The 25,039-nt window shown below is 42.5% G+C and overlaps 1 protein-coding gene across 1 annotated transcript in view; it reads left to right on the top strand.

The window, feature by feature from the left end:
* Positions 1-5,720: 5,720 nt before the first annotated feature.
* EPSTI1 (epithelial stromal interaction 1) overlaps positions 5,721-25,039 on the top strand; it is a gene marked incomplete at both ends in the record, with an annotated part of 47,428 nt that continues 28,109 nt past the window's right edge. Inside the window, 5 exons of the mRNA XM_082014604.1 lie at positions 5,721-5,917; positions 15,760-15,818; positions 17,818-17,901; positions 21,610-21,683; positions 22,319-22,402. Of these exons, the coding sequence (XP_081870730.1) occupies positions 5,721-5,917; positions 15,760-15,818; positions 17,818-17,901; positions 21,610-21,683; positions 22,319-22,402 (498 nt within the window). The remainder of the gene's footprint in view (positions 5,918-15,759; positions 15,819-17,817; positions 17,902-21,609; positions 21,684-22,318; positions 22,403-25,039) is intronic.

Here is a 25,039-nt window from a genome sequence, read left to right as displayed (position 1 = left end):
CCTGTCCTGGCTGTCTTTCTCAAAAGTCTCCTGCAGTTTGATGCTTTTCTTCAGGCTTTAGGCTTCTAGTCTCCTTGGATTAAATGAAAATCTTAGCTTTTAATGAAAAGTGTCCATGGCTGTGGAAAAAAACTTTAAAATGTAAAACCTTAAAATCCATGCACGAAACAGTGAAATAATGAAGAATGAACAGGTGTTTTCAGGCAAGGAGAGGTAGGGGATATTACATTGTTATAAATACTTTTTTATTACTATTTATTTATTTATTTTTGTCAAAGAGAGTTTTATCCCATCCAGCATTCCCAAAGAAAGGATGAGGTGGCTGACCAGTGTTATAAATGATTTAGTCCCAAACAGGATTCCAATTCAAATTTACAATTTATTAAGCGAATAGAGGCAAGCAAGCAGCACTGGGTGTGCCAGGAGGCTCTGCTCCACCAAGACGCACGCGGTACAGTGCCTGTTCCTGGTTTATATCGTGTTCGCTAATACATATTAATGAACAGGTGTGTCTTCTTCAGCGCATGCTCTCTTCTCCTGCTAGAGTCTTCTCGAATCTTCCTCGGCGTGCCCCCAGGATGACCCCAAACCTTATGCATGCACTTTCTTTACACAATACTATGCGGTCAGTGGTCAAACTGGTTTGAGCTGAGATACCAGCAAAGTAGTTTAACTTTCTCCTGTAAAATACCCCTTTTTATGGTGCAGGAGAAATCCATGAAGGTACAGAAGATTACGCTTCATCACACGAATCAGATAAACATATTTCACACCAGGATTCTGAGTATCCTTTATATTGAGAAAGGATCTGTGACATCTCTCATTTGTGATATGTTCATGTTCATGGTGCTGCTGAGTTGGAAATGCAGGTTCAATACAGAATGTTCCTTTACAGAAGTTACTTTATTATTGTAATTTCATTAAAAACACAGGTCATGGAGGCAATATGGTGATTCTTAATATTTTACATGTCCACTGAAGGATTTTCTCAAAGCAAAAGAAAGATCATTTTCTATCAAGGACTTTCCTCCCACAAAACAAAATAAAAAATTTGTTAACAGCTGGAGGCAACAGAGCTTTGCAGACAAAAACACTTTATTTTGACAGATTAATTTTCTCACTGCTTTTCCTGTTTTTTTCTAACTTCTTTTCCTGTTTTCTCCCCTGTCCCACTGGCAGGGAGGGGAGGAGCCACCAGCTCCATGGGTGCTTGCAAGTGCCAATGCACCACAGCATCGGACCCAGTTAGGAATGTAAGACAACTGTAAACATAAATCACTGGATAGAATAGGCAGCCAATATTTAGTGGGTCTAGAAAAATGTAAGTACTGGGTTAAAATTCTTATGGAGAATTCAGGAAAGGTTGAGATTTGGTGAGGGTTTGCATGTTTCAGGAGGCTGAATACATTGGCATTCTGATACTTAGGAAGCACAGACTCTTTAGCATCTATTTAACATCTACAACGCTAAATGAAATAGGGCCAGAGACTGAGCCTTTGTCCAAAATCCATCTGGCACAGACTTGTTCATATGTATGCTGCTTAAGACTGGCCTCTACTAGGCTAGGAGGCAATATGCATGTCTTTCCTTCATCTGTCATGCTAAAACTTACTTATTGTTTGGCGGAATATTTCAGCTCAATGTGTCTGACGTAATATGAGGGATGTGTTGCAGCTCATCAAAAGTTCTGTTTTAGTAGCTGTCGCGGCCCGAAAGGAGTCGTTCAGGGCCACCTCCTTCCCCGTGAGACCAACGACCAAGTTCGTGATCCCCCTGGGATGAGTGAAATGACACCAGCCAACCAATTTAACAATTTAATAATACAAAATGCAAGGCATGAGGTTACATGAGACGAAGCTGAGGCGATTCACAACTCCCTGCATCTCACCTTTGTGCTCCGAAACCGATCTAGCCAGGTGATATTTACCACTACACCTGCACCGTAGCTCTGCTCTGCAGGCCTCCGCACCAAGAAATGTTTAAGACAAAGTCTGTGCGTCGGTCCGCCACACCACCCTGTGGCTCAAACATTGATTGAAAGCCTCGTCCACGGGTGTGACATGAAGATAAGATTCTTCATGCACATGCAACAGGCAATGGCACATCTGCAGGCTTTGGTGTCTCTCACCTCCACCGTATCTCTGCTATGCGGGAGCCAGTATCTCGTTCTTCTTTGTGGTTTCCTCTGTTGTACCAAGAAAGGTGTGGTTTCCTTGGAACCGCAAAATGTTTAAGACAAAAACCGCATATCAGTCCACCACAGTAGCATGAAACCTAAGGGCTGATGAATGACATACTGTGCAGTACGACACCGTCATGGTTTAACCCCAGCTGGCAACCGAGTGCCACGCAACCGCTCGCTCACTCCCCCATGGTGGAATGGGGAAGAGAATCGGAAGAGTAGAAGTAGAGAAAACTCATGGGTTGAGATAAAGACAGTTTAATAGGTAAAGCAAAAGCCATGCACACAAGCAAAGCAAAACAAGGAATTCATTCGCTGCTTCCCATGGGCAGGCAGGTGTTCAGCCATCTCCAGGGAAGCAGGGCTCCATCACACGTAACAGCTACTTGGGACGACAGATGCCATAACTCTGGATGTCCCCTGACCCCTTCCTTCTTCTTTGTCCCAGTTTTATAAACCGAGCGTGACATCGTATGGTGTGGAATATCCCTTTGGTCAGTTTTGGTCAGCTGTCCTGGCTGTGTCCCCTCCCAGCTTCCCATGTACCCCCAACCTTCTCGCACAAAAAGCCGTGCAGTCCTTGATGGCTTAGCAACAACTGAAAACATCAGCACGTTATCAACATTTTTTGATCCCAAATCCAAAACATAGCCTCACACTAGCTTCTGTGAAGAAAATTAACTCTATCCCCACTGAAACCAGGACAGACACAGAGGTACATTGGGTGTGTTTGAGGTGCAGAGATTGCTGGGACACTGTTGGAGGGTTGTTTAGGGTGGAGGAAACTAAATCTGGTGCAGCCATATTCATACTTTCTGGGGTCATGTCTGGCATGAACCATCCTCAGAGCCAGGCCTGGATGTTGTCCTGGAGACAGATAGTTTGGGTTGTCCACAACAGAGCTAAGAAATAAACTAGTACTGAAATTATGTAAGCAATTGAGCTTCTACGTGCTTGCATTCATTTTACTTCCCTCTTTTTGAGCAATATAGATGTAAACTATTTCGATTCTACAGTTACTGTTTGCAGCCAAAACTTTCTAAATTTCAACATGAAACAGATATTAGATCTGAATTTTACATAACAATGTGGGATTGAAGGTACAGCAGCAGTGGCCACATTAATTATTATCAATTTTCATAATTAAATTTGGGTTATTGAGACATCAATCTGCATGGGTTAAGAAGAATACAGATGTTGAAGCTGGATTTTTACTAAATAAGGTGCCTGTAGGCACAACTGTTATCCCAGAAATATTTTCAGTCCTCAAACATGACTTTGCTATCATTTTGCACTGCTTCTAGTCTCACTGCACCTCATGTATTTATCCTGCTGTCCTACATAGTGACTAAGCTTGAGGCTTACTTTCATTTGCCAGCATCTTGTACAAAAAAACCCAAAATATATTTGGGAAGCGGAGGGGGAACCTGGGTTAATGATCTTCCCCAGGGCCTGCCTTTAGCAGGTGGCAGCCCACATGAAGCAGAGCAGCAAGCCTTGAGCCTTCTGGCCTACCTGAACACCTTCTTGGACAACTTAAGGGATGACTCAGATTGTCAAGTGCCATGCATTTGATTTCTGGTAAGAGCCCAACCATTATCCAAGACAAAATGTCCGTGTTTTCTACAGAGACCAGAGGTAAAGAACAAGCCCACAAAACTGCTCCACGGCTGTGAGGCCCTTTGCTCTTTTAGCAATTCCTGAAGACATCTGGCGGAGGAGATGCTCTCTCCCCCACCAGCCTGGAACACTCTGAAGCAAGAAACTGCCTTTGTTGGCAACATCAAGAGTTGCCTTGCAGCTGTGACGCAGCAATGTCTTACAAATTAGACATATTCCTTTGCCCACAGTCTGTGGCTTTAAACAATATGGGTCAAAGAGGACTATAGCCTGTTCTGGCCTCCTGGGCAGTTTCCAAACCAAGACAGGGGCTGTGTGAGCAAGTACTCTGATTAATGGCCCAGGCAGCTAAAAGGCAATGTGTATCCATCCCCCCCAACTGAGCCAACTCCTTAAAAAATGTCCCAGAGACTAATTCTTCCCCTAAGAAACCAAAAAGAGAGACTGCACTGCCAACCTGGGATGGCTTCTGCATATATCAATGAATGCCGCATCATTGTCTCAAGAGAGATTGGGATTAGAGAGATCAGGGCTTAGCAGAAGGTAGGCAGAGGGCCTCTGGTTGACTTCTGCTATCTGTCTCCAAGAAGTGTCCATACCAGACTCTCCCACAGTGTTCCTGTGCACTCACAGACTAGACTAGACACATCATGGCCCAGAGCAAGACAGTTCTGGGAGAGGTGCAAGGGACTTTGCACTAGCTCATCCCTTTGCAATGTACTGCCATTGCGCTCCAGTGTCTGCACAGAATGATTCATGTACAAATGCAGATCGTCCATGCTGCAGAGCATGTTAGGAGGGACGGCGCGACCGAGAGACCTCTGATGCTGCCTTCATCAGGCAGCCCTAGGAGATACGTGCTACTGGATGTGGCAGCTCTGGGAGGTGTGCTGCTGGTGACAGTGTCCCATACATCACCCCAGGGAGTGTGGAGAACACCAGAGAGACCCTATGGCTCTCCATGTGGCATTTTGTCTTGCTACTTTCCCAGCATGTGTGGGATGTGCTGCAAGACCTAGACAGTCTGGACCATCAGGAAACCTGGCCACAAAAGCCACCCTTCAGCAATGTGGTTTTAGTGCAGCTTGAGCAGCTGAGGACAAGAAGTGACAGGATCTGCATTTATGGAGCTGAATTTCCCTAGCTCTGCTGCATAAAGTTTGAGTAGCATTACTAGTTCTTTTTTTCTTGGGTTAGGAGCTGCCAAAGATCTTTATTTTACTAGTGATACTAAGAAGGTTGCTGGTTTTCCCCAGCTCTGCAGATCCCATAGATACAGTACCACTGGTCAGATGTGTTCACTTGAAGGGATCTGCATTTTCGGTTAAAGGATCATGTATTTGTCCTCTATTCATCAGGTAGAATTAGGAAGGCCAAAGAAAAAAGTTTTCTGGTTGAGCAGAATTGAAAGGCAGAATTGGAGTTGTGCACGACCATTGCCTTAGGATTTATCTGAGCATTAGTTTTTAGTTTCACTTTCATCTTTCTCCTTGATGCTCCGGCAAAACAGAAACCAGCAACCCCCCTAGAGTTATTCCCCTCTGACATAGGCAAATTTGAAGTGCTGAGGTAAAAAATTGTCAGAAATATGGCTTTCAGACAGACCTCACTATGCTTATCCTGAAGCAGTCAGTTCCAAGGCTGCACAAAGTGTTGTTGACTGTTGTATTAGTTTTTTTAGCATAGATCAGCTTTGCTGTCACCCCATGACTCCTGTCTGACTGGGGGCTGTGGTTGAGACGATCAAACCGAGCTTCGGCTGGAGGATGACTCAGAAAGCCGTGCAGGCATTTGCATGTCTTATAGCTGAGAGTCCAGCCTGGGGTGGGACTTACAGGGAATTGAAACCAACTTGCAAGAACTCAAAGTTTTGAGTTAGCTGCAATACTTTCTGACAAGGCAAGGTACTGCTGTAGTGATGTCTGGGGTCAGTGGATGGAGGGAAGGCAGCAGGTACAGGACGCCCGCTGCCTCCAGTACCCCGTTTTCCTCTCAGGGTTATCTCTGGGATGGCAACAATAGAACAGAGGAGGCTGAAAGCCCTCAGAAGCTGACAACACCTGAAGAGGAGCAAAGCAGCCAAGCATCAGTCTACCAACAACAGCAAGAGCAGTAGTAAGTAGCAAGGAGCCTGGCTGAGGTGGTGTTGCACGTAGCAGGTGCCTGTTCTCCACGTTGAGATGCGCACCTTCGAAGGCAGAAGTACTTTATAGAGAGCCTGTAAATGGGACTGGGCACAAAGGTAGCTTGTCCTTGTCCTCTCAGAGCCACCTGCAGTCAGCCTGAACCTACCTATGAACAACGCTTCCTACACGGCACCCGAGTTGTTCTGGAAGGCTTTGTGATGGCATGGCTTACGCTTCACGCGATAGCAGCGGCCGGTTCTGTGTGTTTGCTATTGCCGTGTCTAGTGTCAGTTTCTTGGCAGCTTGTTTCAAAGTGAAATTTCGAATCTAGTTCTAGCGCTTTGTTTTCTGTCTCCTAATATTTCATCCTGGAAAGTCTAAAAATACTTCTTTGGCTTAGGAGGTGGATATAGGCTGCATTCCAGCACTGATCTGAATGCAGTCCAGGACACAGAAAGCTTCCAACAACTTCATACTGACAAAAGTAAAGCCAAAGCTTCAGCCCTCAATTTTATTTTAGGCTTTATTGAGACCTATGCTCATTCCATCTCTGGTTTTCCAGTGATAATTCTTAGATAGCTTGTATAAGCTCTAGCTTGCAGATATAATACACAATAGAAACGGACAGTAGTGTGTGTGTATTTTATGCACATGTGCTTAATACATATATGCTTAGCTGACCAAAGCAAATTGTTTACAGTCTTTTTCCCCAAATGGGCTTTTTCTAAGCTGTTAGTAACAGTGCATGTCACGCTATTATTATTATGTGCTGAGTTTGCTTCAGCTTGCCTTTTTTTTCCCCTGCCTTTCAAAGTGCAGCCGGCAGAAACTGAAGGCCGTTTCAGTTTCCTTTCCCTTCTTTCTGGCTGAAGAAGGTGGAGCCACGCTGTGAAAGAGGTGGCAGGCTGCTGATCACAAGCAGCAATCAGCAGCTTTCCATTGTAACCCATGAACCTTTGCCTACTAGGTGGTAATGATACAGGGACTGTTAAGAGCTGGGTAGCTCTGAAATCCGTCAGCGCTTTAATGATGGAGCTTCAGGAGAGCAAACAACCATTCCTGAGTTACAGTCTATGTTTATTTTCTGCCACTTCCAAACCTGAAAGACCCTCTTGTCTTCCCTGCCCTTGCACTGGCTTATATCCCCAGGGGAGTGAGAGCAGCCCTAGTTAGCTTATGTACTTGTGCTATGTACATGTTTTTGCCCTTTGTCCTCTGGGGTGGGAAAGGGATAGTGGGAGTTTTCCCATTGGTATAACTGTCTTTACCCAAATTTAGTCAGGGTTATGAACCCCTGGTATAGGTTAGGTAAATACTTAATCTGTTGGAGCTCCCTGGTGAATTTAAAGCTAGAGCAAATATATGCACACATATTCTGACCGGATGATGGGATCCCCCCTAAAACTAGGTAAGCTTTTGGGGAAAGAATAATTTAAAGCCCTGTTCCCTTTTTCATCTTGATATGATGCTTACAGAGAGAAAGCTGTTGTGCATCTACTGCGAGGACTGTGCACTTAGTATTTTTTGCTATGTGATGTGAAAGATTCTGTCTTGTGTCTTCATAGAGCTGTAACAGAGAATTAATTCCTAAACCTGGCGTGTACAAATTAAAGTCTGCATTAGTATGTAGTTAATGAGGAGGAGGGATGAGGGAAAGGCAGGTTCAAACAGAAACCATGTAACATGAGTGGGAAACAAACGATCAAAAAAAGAAGTGGGCAAGACTGGGGTTTGCTCCCTTCCCTCAAGGGTCAGTTTGAAGGAGATGAAGCCACTTAAACTGTGATTTCCTTAACTAACCCAGATTAAAGTGGTAGAAGGTCTCTGAAATGCTGAAGTTGTTATTCTTAAAACAAAAATTAACAGATACTTTCATTTTTCTATCTTTGTTCTGTTATTTCAAGTTATGTTTCAAAAAGATCTCAGATAAAATATAATTTCAGCAATGAAAAAGCTGACTCAGCCTTTTAGCCATCAATCCTTTTGAACATGATGCTTAAAACTAAAATAGTAGGACAGGCTCAGACTCGCCCAGGTTTTCAGGCTCTGGGATGACCAAGGGTTGAACCAGTTTGAAAACTAAAGTCATAGAGTTCCAGTAGAAGAAAAAATGCACAGACTAGCATTAACCTGGAAGGCTTTCTGGGATATGCATAGCAGAGAGAACATGAGGGGCCCAAGAAGGATACCTCTGTGCCAAGGAGTGGCTCTATTCCAACTTGTGTGCTGCTTGCTATTTTCTGGAAGCAGCCAGAATGTGTTTTTTCTGCCAGCAAAGCAGGAGTCTGAGTCTCTGTTGAAGCTTCAGAGTATGTGTGTCATTTGTTTCCACGCAAACTCTCCCAGCTCAGGCTGTGCTTCAGAGCAATCGGGAGTGGGAAAACACCTTAGCAGCACCTTAGGGTGAAATCAGATGACCTTTCATGTAGACTGGACACATGAAATATGTGTGGGACATGGCATGTTGTAGTCTCATCCACTAGTCGATATTCAAGCTTGACTATTAAAAAGTACAAGGCGGGCAACTGGTGTTAGAGGGTAATTTTCCTCTTGCTTTGGAAAAGCCCTTATGTAGTATGTCAAGGCTGAGAAGAGATAATAAAGTGATCCTAATTAAGTTAAGAAAAATACTTGTTCAAATGCAAAATTGAATTGAAACTTTGCACCTCCCCCTCCAGTTCTATATGGGAAGTGGTTTCAGGCTGTGGAGAAAAAATCACCAGGATGACAAGTGCTGGAAACTGCTTATGATAATAAGTTTGCATTTAAGTTACTTCACTTCATCTGCTAAGTGCCATGAAATTAACTTGTGAATTCCCAAATTGCCCCTGTTCATGTCTATTCAGAAACAAAAGTCTGTGCAGGAGAAAAGGTGGAGGAAAGTGGGGAAATTAGACACTGAACTGTAGCTAGTGCCTGAAAAAGAAAATGCTGTCCCTATTCAGCCATCTGTCCTTGGCGCCTGTAAAGCTGGCAAGAGTAATATTGGTTCAAGTAAAAATCCATTAAAAAAATCAAATTCAAAATAATAAAACGTGAAGATATATTGTCACACAGCTGGTAACAATTCCTCATAATTTTGTGTGAAAGAAGAGCAGAGTTACTAGAATGCTTGACTTGTGGAATTGTATTCTTTACCGGCCAAAAGCCAAATCCATCAGGGCTTTCTTTCCTTCCTTTTCCAGTCTTCATCCTGAATGTAAAAAAAAAAAAAATTTACAGTGTTGTAACACCTCTCAATCTTTTGCCGACAGAGAATGCTTAGCAGTTCTTCTGAAAATTTTATTTTCTTTCACAATCTGAGATTTCTTTTTAAAAAGAACAAACTAGTCTACAAAACTGGAGGTGGATGCTTAGCAGAATGCTTTTTTTTCCCACTGCCCTGCCACTGGTGGGATGGAGTAGCACTGGAGTGCTATTTGAATCATTGACAATCTGTTTAGGGTTAAACTCTGCATTTGCTGCGCAGGAGAAGTCTCTCAACTCTCTATCTTTCAGGCTGATGTACTAATCTTTACAGCCCAGTGGGGCGACTCAGAGATGCCCGGCTTCCCTGTGGTCAGTAGCCAGCCTTGTCTGTAGCCAAGTGTTTGGTGGCAGGTTCTATGTGAGAGGATGACTCTGCAGTAAGATTTGTGTTAGTCTGGATTATGGGGGTTGCTGTGTTCCTCATAATGTTTGCAGAGGGGGGGAGGAGGTTCTTCTAACTCCTGTGTTAGAAGGCTTTCTCAGAAAAGCTTGATTTGCACAAGGCCTGCCATGTTCCCTTGGTGCATAGCTTGATGAGGAGCTGTGGTGAGATGATGAGTAAGGAACATATGGGAGGATACTGTGTTTGCGCAGGGATAATAAAAGGACAACAAATACTGTGGTGCAGAGGCAGAGGAGGAGGAAATATATCGTTGAAAAGGTGGGGGAAGCAGAGATGAATATGCCGATAGCTTAAGTCTTAATCTTCATTGTGATACAGCATCTGACCTGCTCAGCTCTCCAGGCATGCTGGCAAGCCTGACTCGCAACACACGGATGCCTCTGCTGGGCATAGCTTGGCTCAGCACTGGCGTTGCCAAGCCCAGCACCTGGGAGGGATGGATGGATGGATGGATGGATGGATGGATGGATGGATGGATGGATGGATGGATAGATGGATGGATGGACGTATGGATGCTCTGTGCTCCTCGCAGCTAGTGATTACCAGGTGCTCCAGCTGGCTCGGCGCGCTCATTGCATCCCTGGCACTGGATGGTACCTGCACTGAGGTAACTGAGCTGCTTTGGGACCTGGGGACAGCATAAACACGGCCACATCTGACTTAATTTGGATCTTCTGACTTCTGACTTTGTTGGGTCTGGCGTCAGTCTGCCACACTGCCACAGCAAACTCTCTCCTGTTGGTGTAGTCTGCCCACGAGCATATGCTGACTAATGGCATGTTAGTGTTTTCAGGGAAGAGAGAATGCTGTGCTGCAAGCCGAGTTCGGGCTGAGAGCTACCCCTTGGCTCCCTGATTTGATCCATCACTGTAACAATTTCCTTGGAGCTTTAGAAGGTGGTTGAGATTGTCCAAAATGGCTGAAGCACCTGCCATTCTTTCTGCTGGGCTGTCACATGCTGAGCCGTCACATGCTGAGCCCAAACCAAGCTGTTGAATCTGAGCCCCATCTTAACTCTTGGAAATTCAGTTTTAAGATTCAGTTTTACTTTTTGGACCAAATTTTAACTTCAGGAATTTCTCTACAAGCTTGTGGGTATCAGAGAATTGAGATTTGGGTGCCAACAGCAGAACCGCAGGTCTGTTGCTTTTCCTGCTTGTTTCTGACTCATGCCTTCTCCTGGGTCTCTCTCTGCTGCTGTTTTCCTTTTCGCTCTTTCCCCGTGAAAGTTCACTTCTGCAGGATTTAACTCTGTTTTATCCCAGGACTTCACTATGGCAAAAATGTTGGCCATTATAATGAAAGCTTTAGCTAACCAGAGGGACCAGATACAGAAGTGAGTTACCCTTGCTTAACAAGCTTCAAGACATCAGCTGAATTGTGGTAATTAAGTGCACTCCTAGCCTGTGGCAAACACGGGACAAAATCCATCTTTGTAGACTTTTGATGATAAACATTTTCTGCTAATGCAGTTTATTTTCTGCCTCTCATGTTAAGAGCACACACGCAGCTAGGATGAATCAGTGTATAATATTAAGTAATTCACTTTTGTCTCTGAGCTGCAAACTGGTGAGATGCTGATGCTGATGAAGATGGAAAGCCAGGGCCCCAAGCCTGCACGCAAGGTTTGTACACCCTCCCAAAGCTCCGCTTACAGCACCGCCGGGGCACAGAGCATATTGCTTGACTGAGTTCTAGAACTGTGGCTGTCATTAGCATCTGGCCGTGTGTGCACTGCGACACGGGGATACCTGCAGGACAGTTGTCTGCTCACTGGGCTTTGGCATCTTGTAGCCTTCTGATTTGGCAGCTTCCATGGAGCTTAGCAGCATATGGCTGCTCCATCAGGCATGGGAGCCTTGGTGAAAGCAATACTTTGTGGTGGCGTGGACCTGACTGCTCTTAAAACAATTCCTGATAATTGAATGCGAAGTTCAGCTTAGTGTATCTTTGAAGGAGATTCAACAGTCGTCTTTGGCAGTTTGGTCCCTTTTCTCTTTTAAATTCAGTCTTAACATATTATTTAATACAGTATTTCACCTGTATCTTCCCTTGAGTCCTCCCTCCAGACTGAACCTGCCCAGGTCTTTTTCCCAAGCTTTAGTCATTTGTATTGCTCTCCAACTACACTCTCCTTGGTTTCTGTCTCTTACACAGAGCACATAGTGCAGCGGAGCGAAATATTTAGCTTTCAGCTTTGTGGCATTCATGTACCGATGCACCCACAGTATAAAACACAGTGGAACTGGAAATAGTTTATAACCGCCATTACTTTTGTAACTCTTTAAACTATTTCACACCTCATTTGGAAAGCTCCCCAGTGGTAGATGGCTGGAGCAGGCTTGCGAAAAAACTGAAGGGCACAGATCTGCAAAAAACGTTATTGGTGAATGGCAGTTCTCATGTGTTCTTTTCCATTTTAGAAATAAACTATTTCATACAAACCTGAAAGAAAGTAGAGCAAAGGTTTCTATGACCTATATCATGAAAGCATTGAAAAGGTGTCGTTACGTGATGCTAGCTAGATGAGCAGAGTTACACAGAGGATTCAGAATTTAAGATTGCACACATGGTGTTCTCTTTGTTGCTTGTCGCTCATACTGTAATCTATCTTTGCAGGTTTTCTATGACTGTATTGCATGCTTCTCCTCACTGAAATGTTTCTATACCTATCTATTTATATATATTGTTATATAGGTATTTATCTTCCCACTACTGTGATATTTGATGTCTATCTGTTAGAAAAATCATAGAAGGTTGCTTTTTGGTTTTATTTCAATACAGATACATTCTCTTATTAGGTTATAACTTTCTTACTCTCATTAATATTTGTTCAGTCTGTGTAATTAGTCAATACGTTCTCATTTTCTCTGAAGAAAATAAACCAAAAAAAGTCTCATCAAGATTAATATGATCTATAAAGGTAGAAGATGATTTGTTTCTCTTCTCTGAAGAGCTATAACCTGAGTAAGGTGTTCTCCCCTACTCCTCCAGTGACTTCTGTATTTTTATTTATAAAACGACCCTACCTCAAAGATAGGCTTAAGTCATATAACAAAAAGAATCATTATTAGGGAACCTGTAAAGTTAAATTCTTTATCATCTCTTCTGGTTGTGGATTTTGAAGCACTTCGTATATATTCGTATAAAGTACAAGAAGTCTGCACACCACTGATAGCTTAAAATCTTCACATTTCCTTAATTGCTACCCAGGTAAGAAGGATAATTTTCTCAAGACTTATGGCTACTGTGGCAACTCCGAAACTGACTGGAATATTAAATTGACAGGCTGTAGTGGGTTTTATAAGCTTTACTAGATCAGAGGTTTTGTCTGAACAAAGAAATGACATGCAATATCCTGCAAACCGGCTAAAAGCACGAGGAGAAGGCCGGAGGTGGGTTTTTGCATTAACTTTCTTTCCTTCAAAAAAAATCTCAAGAAAATAAGGGACAGTAGGTGCGGATTTTAATTTTAGTATTAGAACCAGTAAGGCAGGTGGAGTATCTCAGGCAGCAGCTCATCTGGCTGCTTTCCTGCTGTAGGCTTGAAAAGCAAGGACCAGTTCATACCTTGACTTTCACCCACCCCACAAAAACTTTACCGTGTGCTCACTCTTCCTTCCCCCTGATCCCAGTACCCAAAACTACACTTGTACATATCTATATTTCCAGAGACCAGGGTGAACACTATAAAATTAGATAAGCTCACTAATGCCTTTTTTGTTGTTGTTGTTAACTTGGACTGGAATAAAGCACGTAGTATAAGCAGTACGTAACAGACAACCAAGAGTTGGTATCCTGTTCTCCCTTTCCCTCCCCCACTGGAGACTTGACATCCTCATTTTGTTTTAACTTTGCCTTTATTTCAGTAACATGGAAACCAAATTGGCCTTTAAGTAAGCACTGTTTTAACCACAATGACTCTTAAAATGCTCTTTGGAAAACAGAGCAAAGCTTTCCCTGGCGATGAGTGTAGTGTCACCTCTACCCCTTTCGTAAATTGATTGACCTTCGCTGTATTTCATGTGCTGTCCTGAGCTCCAGAATAATGACCACAGTCAGATGTCAGAAGAGTGGTCCCCACCTGCCCTCCCGGACTCTGAGCCTTCCAGCCAAAAAGCAGAAGCAGAGAAAGGAAATGATTCATGGCATAAGGGCTAGGTTTGATATCTTGATTTCTCATACATGTGCAGACACACAGAGGTCCATGCTTTCTTTTTAATTTCATTCCTAATTTTTAAAAAAATAACCAAACCAACACTGTTTAAGTCATCGAAGTACATCTGATGATACAAAAGCTCATCTGCTCTCTAGTGCTGTGAAGCAGTGGGATGTCTGAGCTGCACTGATGTTTTTTTGGGGGGAAAATATGTAGCCTTGCAACTCACAATTCCAGCCATTTTTTTCACTGACAAAGGAAGGGGAGTGTAAAAGGTACTTAATAATTTTTGTGTATGGACTTGAGAGAAATATGATCTTAATATCTGAAGCAGACAAGAAAAATACTAAAAAAATTCCTTGAAACTAATAAACTGTATGGCAGCTTGTCAAAGGCAGTTTGGGATAAACTGTAAATGCTACTACTCAGTCAAATAAAATTCTGAAAAACCATCACTGATGGGGATTGTTACGCCATAAGCAAGATGGGTTGTCAAAACTTCTTTTAAGTAACTGTTGCAGTTGTGCTACGAATGCCAGGAGGGTGTTGCTGCTCTCTTAGCTCCTGCCTTTGAGGGTCTGGGATTCAGTGGAGAGGTGAAGAACAGTCTCACAGGCACCAGAGTATGCTGTCAGGAAGGGAAAAGATCATATTAAATGGCACCATTAAAGCTCACAGCTCTATCTTTACTAGTTTAATCTCATAAATTAATCCACATCCTCCTAGAATAAGTCTTCAAAGAGAAAGAGGTAATTGGATACAAATACTTTCCTTCCCAAACCCTGAATTACAGTGATACGATAGCAGGCAGCTTTTTGCACTTTCACCTCTTTGCATGATTTTCATTCCCCTTTTTAGTCTTCGTCTCAGGCCTCATCCTCTCATTGCTTTTGCACAGCCAACTGTGCTTTCTCTGCTTCCTGGCTTGTCCTCTAGCCACCCCCTGTGGCCCTTTCTTCTTTTAAGAGGCTCAGCCCCTCATTATTCTTTGTTGCCTGCTCTTCTCCTTGTGCCTTCCCCACGACGATGTCGGATGAGTTATTTGTGCCCATGTGTGCCGATAAAACCCTGCCAAATGCTGCAGAGAGATGTGAGTTTACTCTGATAAATGGAGCCGACTGCTGCTTAGTGCCTTCCTGGTAAACCTGCACCCCTGTGGCTCAGCTTCTGCTGAGTGGGAGCAGTGTAAACAGTGTACACCGTGTAGATAAAACCCTCTGTTTTCACCAAGTGGAACTGACATGTTTTCATCACTCTTTTGATCATCTCGAGTCTTTAATACACTCTGAACCCTGTCCTGCCTCTTTGCCGTCACGTTAGATTGATTGCTCCTTGAGACAGCAACAACATTTTGAATTAAGTCTAGCAAAACAGGGCCTTTGTCCTGATGCAGTGAGTCGCACCTTAGGCATGACAGCAAGATAAATATGCCCAAGGAATTCCTGGTGCCTGGTAAACTCAAGGTTGACAAGGAAACTGAGGCTCAGGCTGAGAGCAAGTCACCTGGGTCCATCACAAACAGTATGATTTTGCACACTCCCTGGACAACTTTTGGGCAGACTGCCTGAATACACAAGGTGCTCGGTGGCCTCGAGGTATGGGGTGGGACTGACAGCACCAGTGCTCTTCCCAGTAGACAGTGGTCTTCCTCTGTGCTTGACCAAGCTGTGGAAGTAGTTGCCTACTGCGTGGAACATTTTGATTCAAGGAAGTGGTTTGATTTGAAATGCATAAGGTTTGAGGCCAGCAATCTAGAGTAAGACTCGAATAAGAAAAGTAAAGGCTATGCTAAAAGTTTCTGAAAATGTTATCCTTGGTCTTCACAGCCAACTCCAAATACAACAATTATTTCTACAGTATTTACCAAAAAATCCCAAAGAACTGGGTCAAAATAAATACTAGTTTTGATATGAAGTTATTTGCTACATCAGCAGAAAACTGACCTTGCTGATGAAGGAACCCCCTTCTAGTCCTGGTTTTTGGTAGACAGGAAAAATAAGAGTGTTTTCTTTCATTTTAGTGTCGGCCCATATGTCTTGATAACTCCAAATGAAGCCAGAAGAAACCACTTGCAGCAAAGTAAGTTGAGTTGTCTAATATGATAATACATTATTTCTAACGGAGTGTTTAGGGTTTTGTGCACTTTATTGCCCTTGCAACTTTTGTCCTTATTTTTACAGTGCTTTTACATGTACAGCTATGACAATAAAGTCAGTGTTACGAGCATTCTCCATCATCATGTAAGCTTTTCTTAAGATTAACTTCTCATCTGGCTAAACTTCATGCAGAATAAGTCTTGTTCAGGTTTTCAGTTAATTCCAGTGCTGGATCTGTTCAAGCTGGCTTTGACAAGACTCAGCTGGAATTAGCCTTATCCCACTTTTACACGATTGAATTCAGATTGGAGAACCCAACTTCGAATGCTCGCTGGGTTAGGGGAAGGAAGAAATAAAATATAAGTAAGAAATATTTTTGAAAATCCTGTGATGTGGAGAGTAAAGCAACTAGTACTGCTGCTGGTTCTCGAACCTCTGTTTGAGGATTATAGGTGGCTCTTCTAATGAAGTTGGTCAAGATGATTTTAGAGGGAAAATATCTCAATATAAGTTCACTTTTGCTTGCTTTGAGTCTTTCTGGTGAAAGTAGCTAAGCAGGAACACCCTGAATCTCTACCAGAAAGATTAGTCATGTGTTAAAAAGCCCTCATTGGCAAAGTCACAGCAAGAGTCAGTCGTGAAAGAAATTCTGTATGCAGACGTGACCAAGCACTGCAGTCCTAAACTCCGGTCTGCTTGTTTGTGCAAGATATGAAAGCTAAAGGAGTGTCAGCACTCCTCATGTTTTGAGCCCTCAAGGAAACAGTATGATTAAATTCTTTCTTCTCAAATGCTGTGAGTTTGGCTGAAATGCTTCACCAGCAGGCTGGTGTGGGTTTCCTTTGGTTGCAAGAAAGAAAATGGACTCTCCTGAACCAAACCATAATCTTCTGTGAAGAGGAATAAAAGCAGGTCATTTTAGAGCTGACTGTGACACTAACAGCGAAGGTTCTGCTACTCCAATGAAGACCTGTTTTCACTTTGTGCCACCAGCAAGCAAGGTCTGAAGCATGCAAAGTATTTCTGCATTGGGTACCGGCAGAAATAGGGCCTCACAGAATCCAGTCTCTACCTAAGTGCTTGTTTTAAAGGTGAAATAACAAGCTAGTGTCTCTCTTGGGGCTCTTTAGAGACTTGCCCAGGAACTGGCTCTATCTTGTTTAGAGGAGAGCAGGTGTTAGCATCTGATAGCCGTAGCCTGCCATTAGAAATTATGGTTCATGTTGGTTTTAGTAAGAGTGAAATGACCTCCTAGAGCAACTGAAGTACTACTGTAAAACACAGCTCCTCTTTCCATGGCTTTGTTGGCCTTGCTATTGAAAGGAATTGTTGGGTTTTTTCCTCTGTCAGTTGATTGGAGAGAGCAGTTGAATCAACCAGCCATCCTAGAGCATATGGCTGGTGCCCCTGGCTGTATTGACTAGACTTCCACCAACTACACTGGGAGCTTGCCACCCATCTCACATGTGGACAGCTATGTTGATATAACTTAATTTGAAGCTGAATCATTCATTACTCCTGTTTTTATTTAGGGAGCATGTGGTTGGGAGGAAAAATTATTTATTCATTTCCCTGCTGGGGAGCGTTACACCACAAGCATTTCCCTCCATGCAGCAGTAAAATCTTAATCGTAACAACTTCTGCTTTACTTGCAGGAGTGAATACTGTGGCATTCACCTACAGGTTCTCAGGGGTTCAAAGCGGTCTATTAGCAGTCCCTTAGCTGTTTTTTGTTTTGGTGTTGCGGTTGAGTCCTAGGGTTTGCTTACCATACAGTCTTGAGTTAGGCAAAATGTTTGCCTTGTTTCCTGATCATTGCGGTGATTGTGTAACCTCGGGGCGGGGGGGGTGTCTGCACCCCTTGAGAACAAGTTTGTCTGTTCCTGGATAGGTCTTCAAGGTTACATACAGTTAGTGATACTGCTTGCTTTTGGGTACTGCCTCTAACTTCCATATATTTGTTTCTTTGTGTACCTGCTCAGTTGCTAAGAAGGAGCTGGATAACCTGGAGCGGTGGAAGGAAGAGCACAGGCCAGGGCCAATTAAGTTGGTTCCACAGAGACTGGGTAAGACATCTTAATCAGCTATTATGAATTGCAAAATGTTATTTTTTAGGACATGAGACATTTTTCACTTTTTCTCACATGCTACTTATTAAAGAGATTCAGTGTCAATAAGGGCTAACATGACCAGTACGTACTGTATGTGCTCCGTGCTTTTTGATGATCATGGTAATGAAGATGTTTCTGAAACAAAACAGCATAGATTGTCACTCAAGAAATCTGTCGAGATCAGTGTAGAAAATCTATGCCAACATTTGGGAAAAAGAGGTGTATTATCCCTCCTGCTGGTGACGTTGTCTCTGGTTAATGTCTCTGATGGGACGCACACTTGGCATTAGTGTGCAGATGGACAGCATGTGTCAGCAACCCTCCAGTTACCCATAAGAAACCTCCGCTGTGTTATGGGCCAGTACATGTGCTTTCCTGATGGCTGGCTTCTGAACAGGCAGAAGTGATCCCTGCAGCTTCAGGCATTTGCAGGCTAAATGTGCAGGAGGCTCTGTATTACCCATTTTATAAAAATAACAACAGAGATAGTTAAATGAAGAACAGGATAAAAAGCTACAGGAACTTAGGTCGCACTGAAAAAAGCCAACTTTTTTTCTAGACAAGTGAGAGGAACCGTAGAGGATCTCTTCAGTTGTAACCACTGTAAAGCATTTAATTTAGTGCTATTTGGGAGTTAGTTTAAAAAAAAATTAAAAAGACCAAAAAGAACCCCAACACCCACCCAGTCTTGTCCAAAGAGTAGGGCTGCAGGTTGTGCTGAAGCAGGAGGAAGGTCATTAGAAGTGCTTTTCAAGTACCAGTCTTCATCCTATCTTGTTTTAATATCTTTCTTTAATGTCTTGGCACAAGAAGTAGGAAAGAGCTGATGAAACTTGCTGACAAGACAAAACTTGAAAGCATCATCTGTATAGAACATGATGAGGATACTGCACAGCAAAAATGGGATGACCTTGAGGAACTGCACTAATGAAAATGGGACAAAATTCATTCTGACAAAGTGAATGATTATAATGATGCCCTTATTAGTTTTGCAAAACTAGCACTCCTTTTCCTTCTTTTGGCCGTCATAGGAGAATTTGGGGTATGCAGTGCAGGCTATTTTCTGTCTGACCTGGGAACTAAGTTCTTTCTTTGCTGTGCTATACAAGGCCTGGTTTACTGTGTATAAAAAGAGATACCAGGTAGGAGAGGGAGCAATTTAAACTGACTCCAACCCAGATTTGTTTCTGGAGTCAAGGTGGTATGGGTCCCACATGTTTGTTTTGCCCTGCAGCCTGAGTCCCAGTTGTTTGTCATGATGAACCTGCCTTTGCAAGTTGGTGTAATGCCCTGTATTCCCACCATCCTGTGGCCAGACTTGCTGTTTGTGAGTTCATATATACTAGCTGCTTCTTGCCTGTGAGCAGTTCCTAGAAGACATGGTTCTATCCCAAGAGGGCCACAAAGCCTTTTGCTGAAAAAAGTGAAATGTGAAGACAGAAAGTTGGTGTGTAGTATCTAGGCGGAACGTGCGCAAACGGGCTGCATGACTGGGGACGTGGTGGCAAACCTGCAGTGACTAAGAGTGTGGGGAGTCTTAACTTTTTCTAATCCCACTGCATTTAAAAATTTTCTTGGGAAAGAAGGAAATTAAGGAGCAAAAACAAAAAGCAAGAAAAAGCTGAAAGAATTCAAGGAGGTTATATGAGCTCTTCAGTCACTGTCTAGCTGCCATTTGGAAAGACCCCTGGAGACTGAGACACATGCACTATGTTCAGTGCCTCTGAAAAGAGGTAGGGTGCAAAGATTATTAGATCTCATCATTCCCACAGGAACAAATTTGGAACAGAAGAGAGCTCAAGGAACGAGAAAAAATATAAGTGGCATCTTCAATTTCACAACTGTAGGTACTCATTAAGGTAAAAAAGTATCCTATGTTATTTTCTCAGAGTGATTTTAAGAGACTACACATCTAGGCCAAATCACCAGAGAATTCTTAAAGTTGAAATTTCTTAACACTTATGCTTTCCATAGGGAAATAAGTATTCTGGATTTAAACTCTGTAATATTTGACTGTCAAACTTTCAGTTACCGTAGGAGGATGAGAGCAATGAAGGATGCAAGTTCCACCTTCCTCCATAAGCAATGAGTGAAGCAACAAATCATGCCTGATAAATGCAACAGCCTCTTTTTCAATTGTATTATATAAAGCCAGTCTGACATACTCTGAATTCAGTGAAACATTCAACACATTACAGACAAGCCAACTTGAATGAATTAAGCCTGGCTGAAAGGCCATAGGCAATGTCTAATAATGATCAGTAAAATACTTGTTTAGAGCCAATGTCCAGCAGTGCGTGGAGAAATGTACAGTGAATACAAGAGTGTTAAATGTTGCCAATAAAAGGCTAGAAATAAAGAAAGATCAAGCATCCAAAAGGTTTCAAAACTTGTTTAGTAGCAATTTTACTTCCTAGACCTGGAGAAGAGACACTCTACAATGCCAGCTGTATGCTTATTGCTACTGTAGGCTTCTTGCTTGTATATTGTATGGCTAGTCTTTCTTCAGAGCTTAATCTAATGGACTTATTGCTGGGCATAGAAATGTTTCCACACTTAGGCAATTGATCTCCCATTCACTGAACCTCACAAAAGCACCTAAAGATTAGTTCCTTCCATTAGTAAGTGGAGAAAGCTACTTTTAGTGAAGGGTGATCCCTCCTGACAGATCTAGTATAGCTGTCTTACATTTCAGGCACCTCAAGTAGCACAGATCAGTCCAGCTGTTTCTGTACAATTAACAGTCACACAGTGGGGAACTTCTCAGAAAATCACTAGGTGAAAATACAGCCCTCACCCTCAAAACGGGGTGGGGGCTGCTGTTGTTTTTGCAACAACTGAGGGAATGAATTAGTGGTTGCCCCAAAGCAAGAGAATACTTTGAAAAATAGTATAGCAGAACGATACACTCAAAACTACTCCCTCCATCCCTGAGGATCTATTATAAATTTCTCTGTGTAGTTGGCTTTGAGGGGGGGCGGGCGTGTCTGTGTTTTGTGTTGTGGTTTTTGTTTTGTTTTTTTCAACTGAAGGCCAAACATTATGGCCAGAGCTTTAGATGTTCTCAAAAGACAGTCTGTGCCTTTGGAAAAGGCACCTTCTGCTACCTAGATATGAATAAGAGGTCTATGGGAAAAGGCTTTGATTTCCATTTCAGAGAGGGGATTCTTCCTCGAGCCCCAAGACATTGATTAGAAGATATTCAAACGATAACGTCCCATCAGAGTTGGCAGAGACTTCAAGCTCCTAAATTTGACAAAAGAGAAACTTTTTGGCAATAAAATTTATGACTCTGTGTGTGACAAACTGAGCAAAGGTGGAGAGAGATGGATCTGAAAATGAAGACTCATCTGCAAAACGTGACTGATTTTCTGAAAATGGAACAGTTCCTCAGTAAACTGTTCATACTGTAAGACGTATTTGCTGGTAGAGTGGATGATACAGCTGATACTCTGTAAATAACAAGCTACTGCCTTTGATGGATGGATAAAATTATCAAAAAGGTCTCCTGTCTGTTCTCTTTAATGTCAGACAGCTACTGTAATTATGAAAAATTTCCTGTATATGCATACATCCAATCTGTTATATTGCTCTGTTCTGAAATGTCTGGCATTTGAACTTAAAATGCTCATGCAAAATGCAATTTATACTTTTTTTTTTTAGGTGGAAAGGAATCAGAGGCTCAAGCAAGGCAAAAACAGCAAATGATGCTCATGCAATCTAAATACCAGCAAAAGGTCAGGAAGAATAAATTTGTTTGTTTATTCTAAGAACTCAAAAAAAAACTTTTCATGAAATGTTTTATATGGCTATAAAATAAACTCACAGCTGCTTGACAAAAGAAAGTCATGAAACCTGAAGGAAGCAGCAGAAAACTAGAAACAAATGTTCTGCACCAAAGAAAATGAGAAATCAGGCTATAAATATGTAGCAACCCATATCAATGATCATATCTAAAACAATAACCAGTACAGTAAAAGTAAAGCCACTTACATGCCTTGCTGTATCTTCTGGCATGCTGCCTACACTTTGGCTAATTAATCAATGTATCACCCCATCCAGTGCTTAGGTAGAAATGTTGTTCCTGTTATAAAAGGTATAAATGCTTGTAAATTATCTATCAGCTGTGTGATTCCTTGCATGGATTACCATTTATCAGTCCTAGATTTCTCAGCCTTCTTAAAGCTAATATTGGAGTAGCTGGTGCACAGCATGCTTTATTCAGTGTCTCATTTTAAGAAAAAATTCTGGAAACTCCTCAAACACCCTTTAGATTTGAAAGATGTGCAGTACAGGAGTCAAGTCAAGTTACCTTATGTGTTCTTTGTATACATACATATGTAAAATAATTTTCTGTGTTTATGTCATACAGCACAAGAGGGAAGAATATGTAAAAGCAAAAAAGGCAGCTGAAGAAGCTGAAAATCTGAAAAAGAAAGCAATTCAGAGAGAAAGGATAAATATGGTTACTGCAGAGTTGAAGCCCTGTAACAAAGTTCATGTCTTGATGCTTGATTTTGCTGAACTACATGAAACAGGCTAATTAAATGAAATGTTAGCCCAAGATTGCATCAAGGAGTTGGGAAATCCAGTCCTCCTTCTCTTAGTAGCTGACTGAAGGATATCTGACCTGGTGTTCTTTGGGGCTTGAGTGTTCCTTTGGCTCTTCAGAAACTCCAGCCTTTTGGTTCCATCCATCCTGAAGAGTTAGCAGTGAGAAAGGAAGAACACTAATGTTGTGAATAGTGATAACAGGTTATATAGCTCACTTTGTCACAAGCTTTCTCTGTAAGACCTGATTATGGCAGATGGCACAAACACCTTCTAGAAATCCATAATTGCCTGCTGTACACATGGGAAGAATACAAGAAAATCCAGCCTGTCATGGTGGAAAAAGCATTCAAATCATGAAAAGGTCAGTGTAGTCTATCTGCGTTGTGCTGAGTGCACCCTGAAATTCAGAAGCCCCTCCAGCCCCTTGCCAGAGGGGAGTGCCACACACAGGAATAAGATCACTTTTCCTTCTGTTATTTGCCATATATTGGCTTGATCTGGACAGGCTGGATCGATGGGCTGAGGTCAACTCTATGAGGTTTAATAAGGCCAAGTGCCAGGTCCTGCCCTTTCATCACAACAACCCCATGCAACGCTACAGGCTTGGGGAGGAGTGGCTGGAGAGCAGCCCAGTGGAAAAGGACCTGGGGTGCTGGTTGACAGCCGGCTGAACATGAGCCGGCAGTGTGCCCAGGTGGCCAAGGTGGCTGACAGCATCCTAACCTGTATCAGAAATATTGTGGCCAGCAGGAGTAGGGAAGTGATTGTGCCCCTGTACTCGGCACTGGTGAGGCCATACATTGAATCCTGTGTTCAGTTTTGGGCCCCTCACTACAAGAAGGATGCTGAGGTGCTGGAGCGTGTCCAGAGAAGGGCAACGAAGCTGGTGAGGGGGCTGGAGCACAAGTCTTATAAGGAGTGGCTGAGGGAACTGGGGTTGTTCAGTCTGGAGAAGAGGAGGCTGAGGGGAGACCTTATCGCTCTCTACAACTACCTGAAAGGGGGTTGTGGCGATGAGGGTGTTGGTCTCTTCTCCCAAGTAACCACCGATAAGGATGAGAGGAAATGGCCTCAAGTTGCACCAGGGGAGGTTTAGACTAGATGTTAGGAAAAATTTCTTTACTGAGAGAGTGGTCAAACATTGGCACAGGCTGCCCAGGGAGGTGGTGGAGTCACCATCTCTGGAAGTGTTCAAAAGTGGATGTGGCACTTTGGGACATGGTTTAGTGGGCTTGGTGGTGTTGGGTTGATGGTGGGACTTGATGATCTTAACAATCTTTTCCAACCTTAATGATTCTGTGATTCTGTGATTCTGTGATATAGAGATATCATCAATAGCTCACTTCTGAATCTTTGGTTTTATTTTGCATTTGTTTGCTTTTTCTAGTAATTCTCACAAGGCATCTCTTGTCCCGTGTGCTGCATGAACTTCTGTAAAAGCTCATTCATGTCTCCTTGGTGGAAACCAAGTTAGCACTCAGTTGAGAATGTAACGTGGCATTTAAGCAAAAAAAGAGAAGAAGGGGGGCATGATAATGATGTGCACAGTAGTAATGAGAAAAAGGGAGATTTCAGGTTTGCAAGTTTTGTCTCCACAGCAGTAAAAATGATCTGTGCAGAAACTGAAGAAGTTAAGCTAAGAGTTGATTAAAAAATCATCACTACTGGATGGTGTACAACAACATGCATAAACAAAAATAGTCTTAACTGCCTCTAGGTAAGGGTTAGTCTGTTCCCAGTCTTTCAGTGGTTAGCATCAGTCTTTGGGGATAAGCCCATACACAGTAGCTCACAGAGGCAATAAATATTATTTGAAAATGTCATTAACACTTACCAGGTCATGTATAGCTCCAGAAGCAGTGATGATAACAATGGTAGAAAGAGGATTAATTATATTTTATTCACCTATTAAATGTATGTTGTTTGCCCATGGGCATTGGACAAGAAAAATGTTGCAAGACTGCTATAATTTATAGTTACACCTAGAAAATACATTGATCTATCAGTTTTGTTTTCATGCTCTTTAATTTCCTTACCTTCACTGCCACAGATTATAAAATCTTTATAGATGTTGTAGATAGTAAAACTGTAACTATCAGATTCTTCTAAAGGAGAATGCAACATGATGGCAAACATCTTTGTCAGTTAAAGATGGCAAACGTTTAATTTGAATAAATAAACATATACTCACAAATCACACAAACAAAACAGAGGAGCATAAAAGTGAACTCTTAATTTGAATTTGTTTATTTGCATTGTCTTCTGCAATAGTGACTGAGATGATGAAGATTTCTGCTTGGAAGATGTTTATATATTAAAAATTCAACTCTGTGTTTAAGAAAAGCATGCTGGAAAACCACTAAAACATGTTGATTTGGCTATCTCACTCTGCCTGCAGATGAAAGGCTACCGAGAGCTAGGGATAACAGGAAAGGGATCTTAAAGAACTGGTACTGAAGGGCCAACACTGGACTCTAGTTACCCCAGGAGGGGAGGGTTTTTTTTAAGTAATAGATTTGCAGGCAACTGCACCTGCAGG

This window comes from Phaethon aethereus (assembly GCF_964289735.1).
Source record: "Phaethon aethereus genome assembly, chromosome: 1".
NCBI lineage: Eukaryota > Metazoa > Chordata > Aves > Phaethontiformes > Phaethontidae > Phaethon > Phaethon aethereus.
Note: the sequence above shows the minus strand (reverse complement) of the source record. Positions and strands in the feature narration are given on the sequence as shown.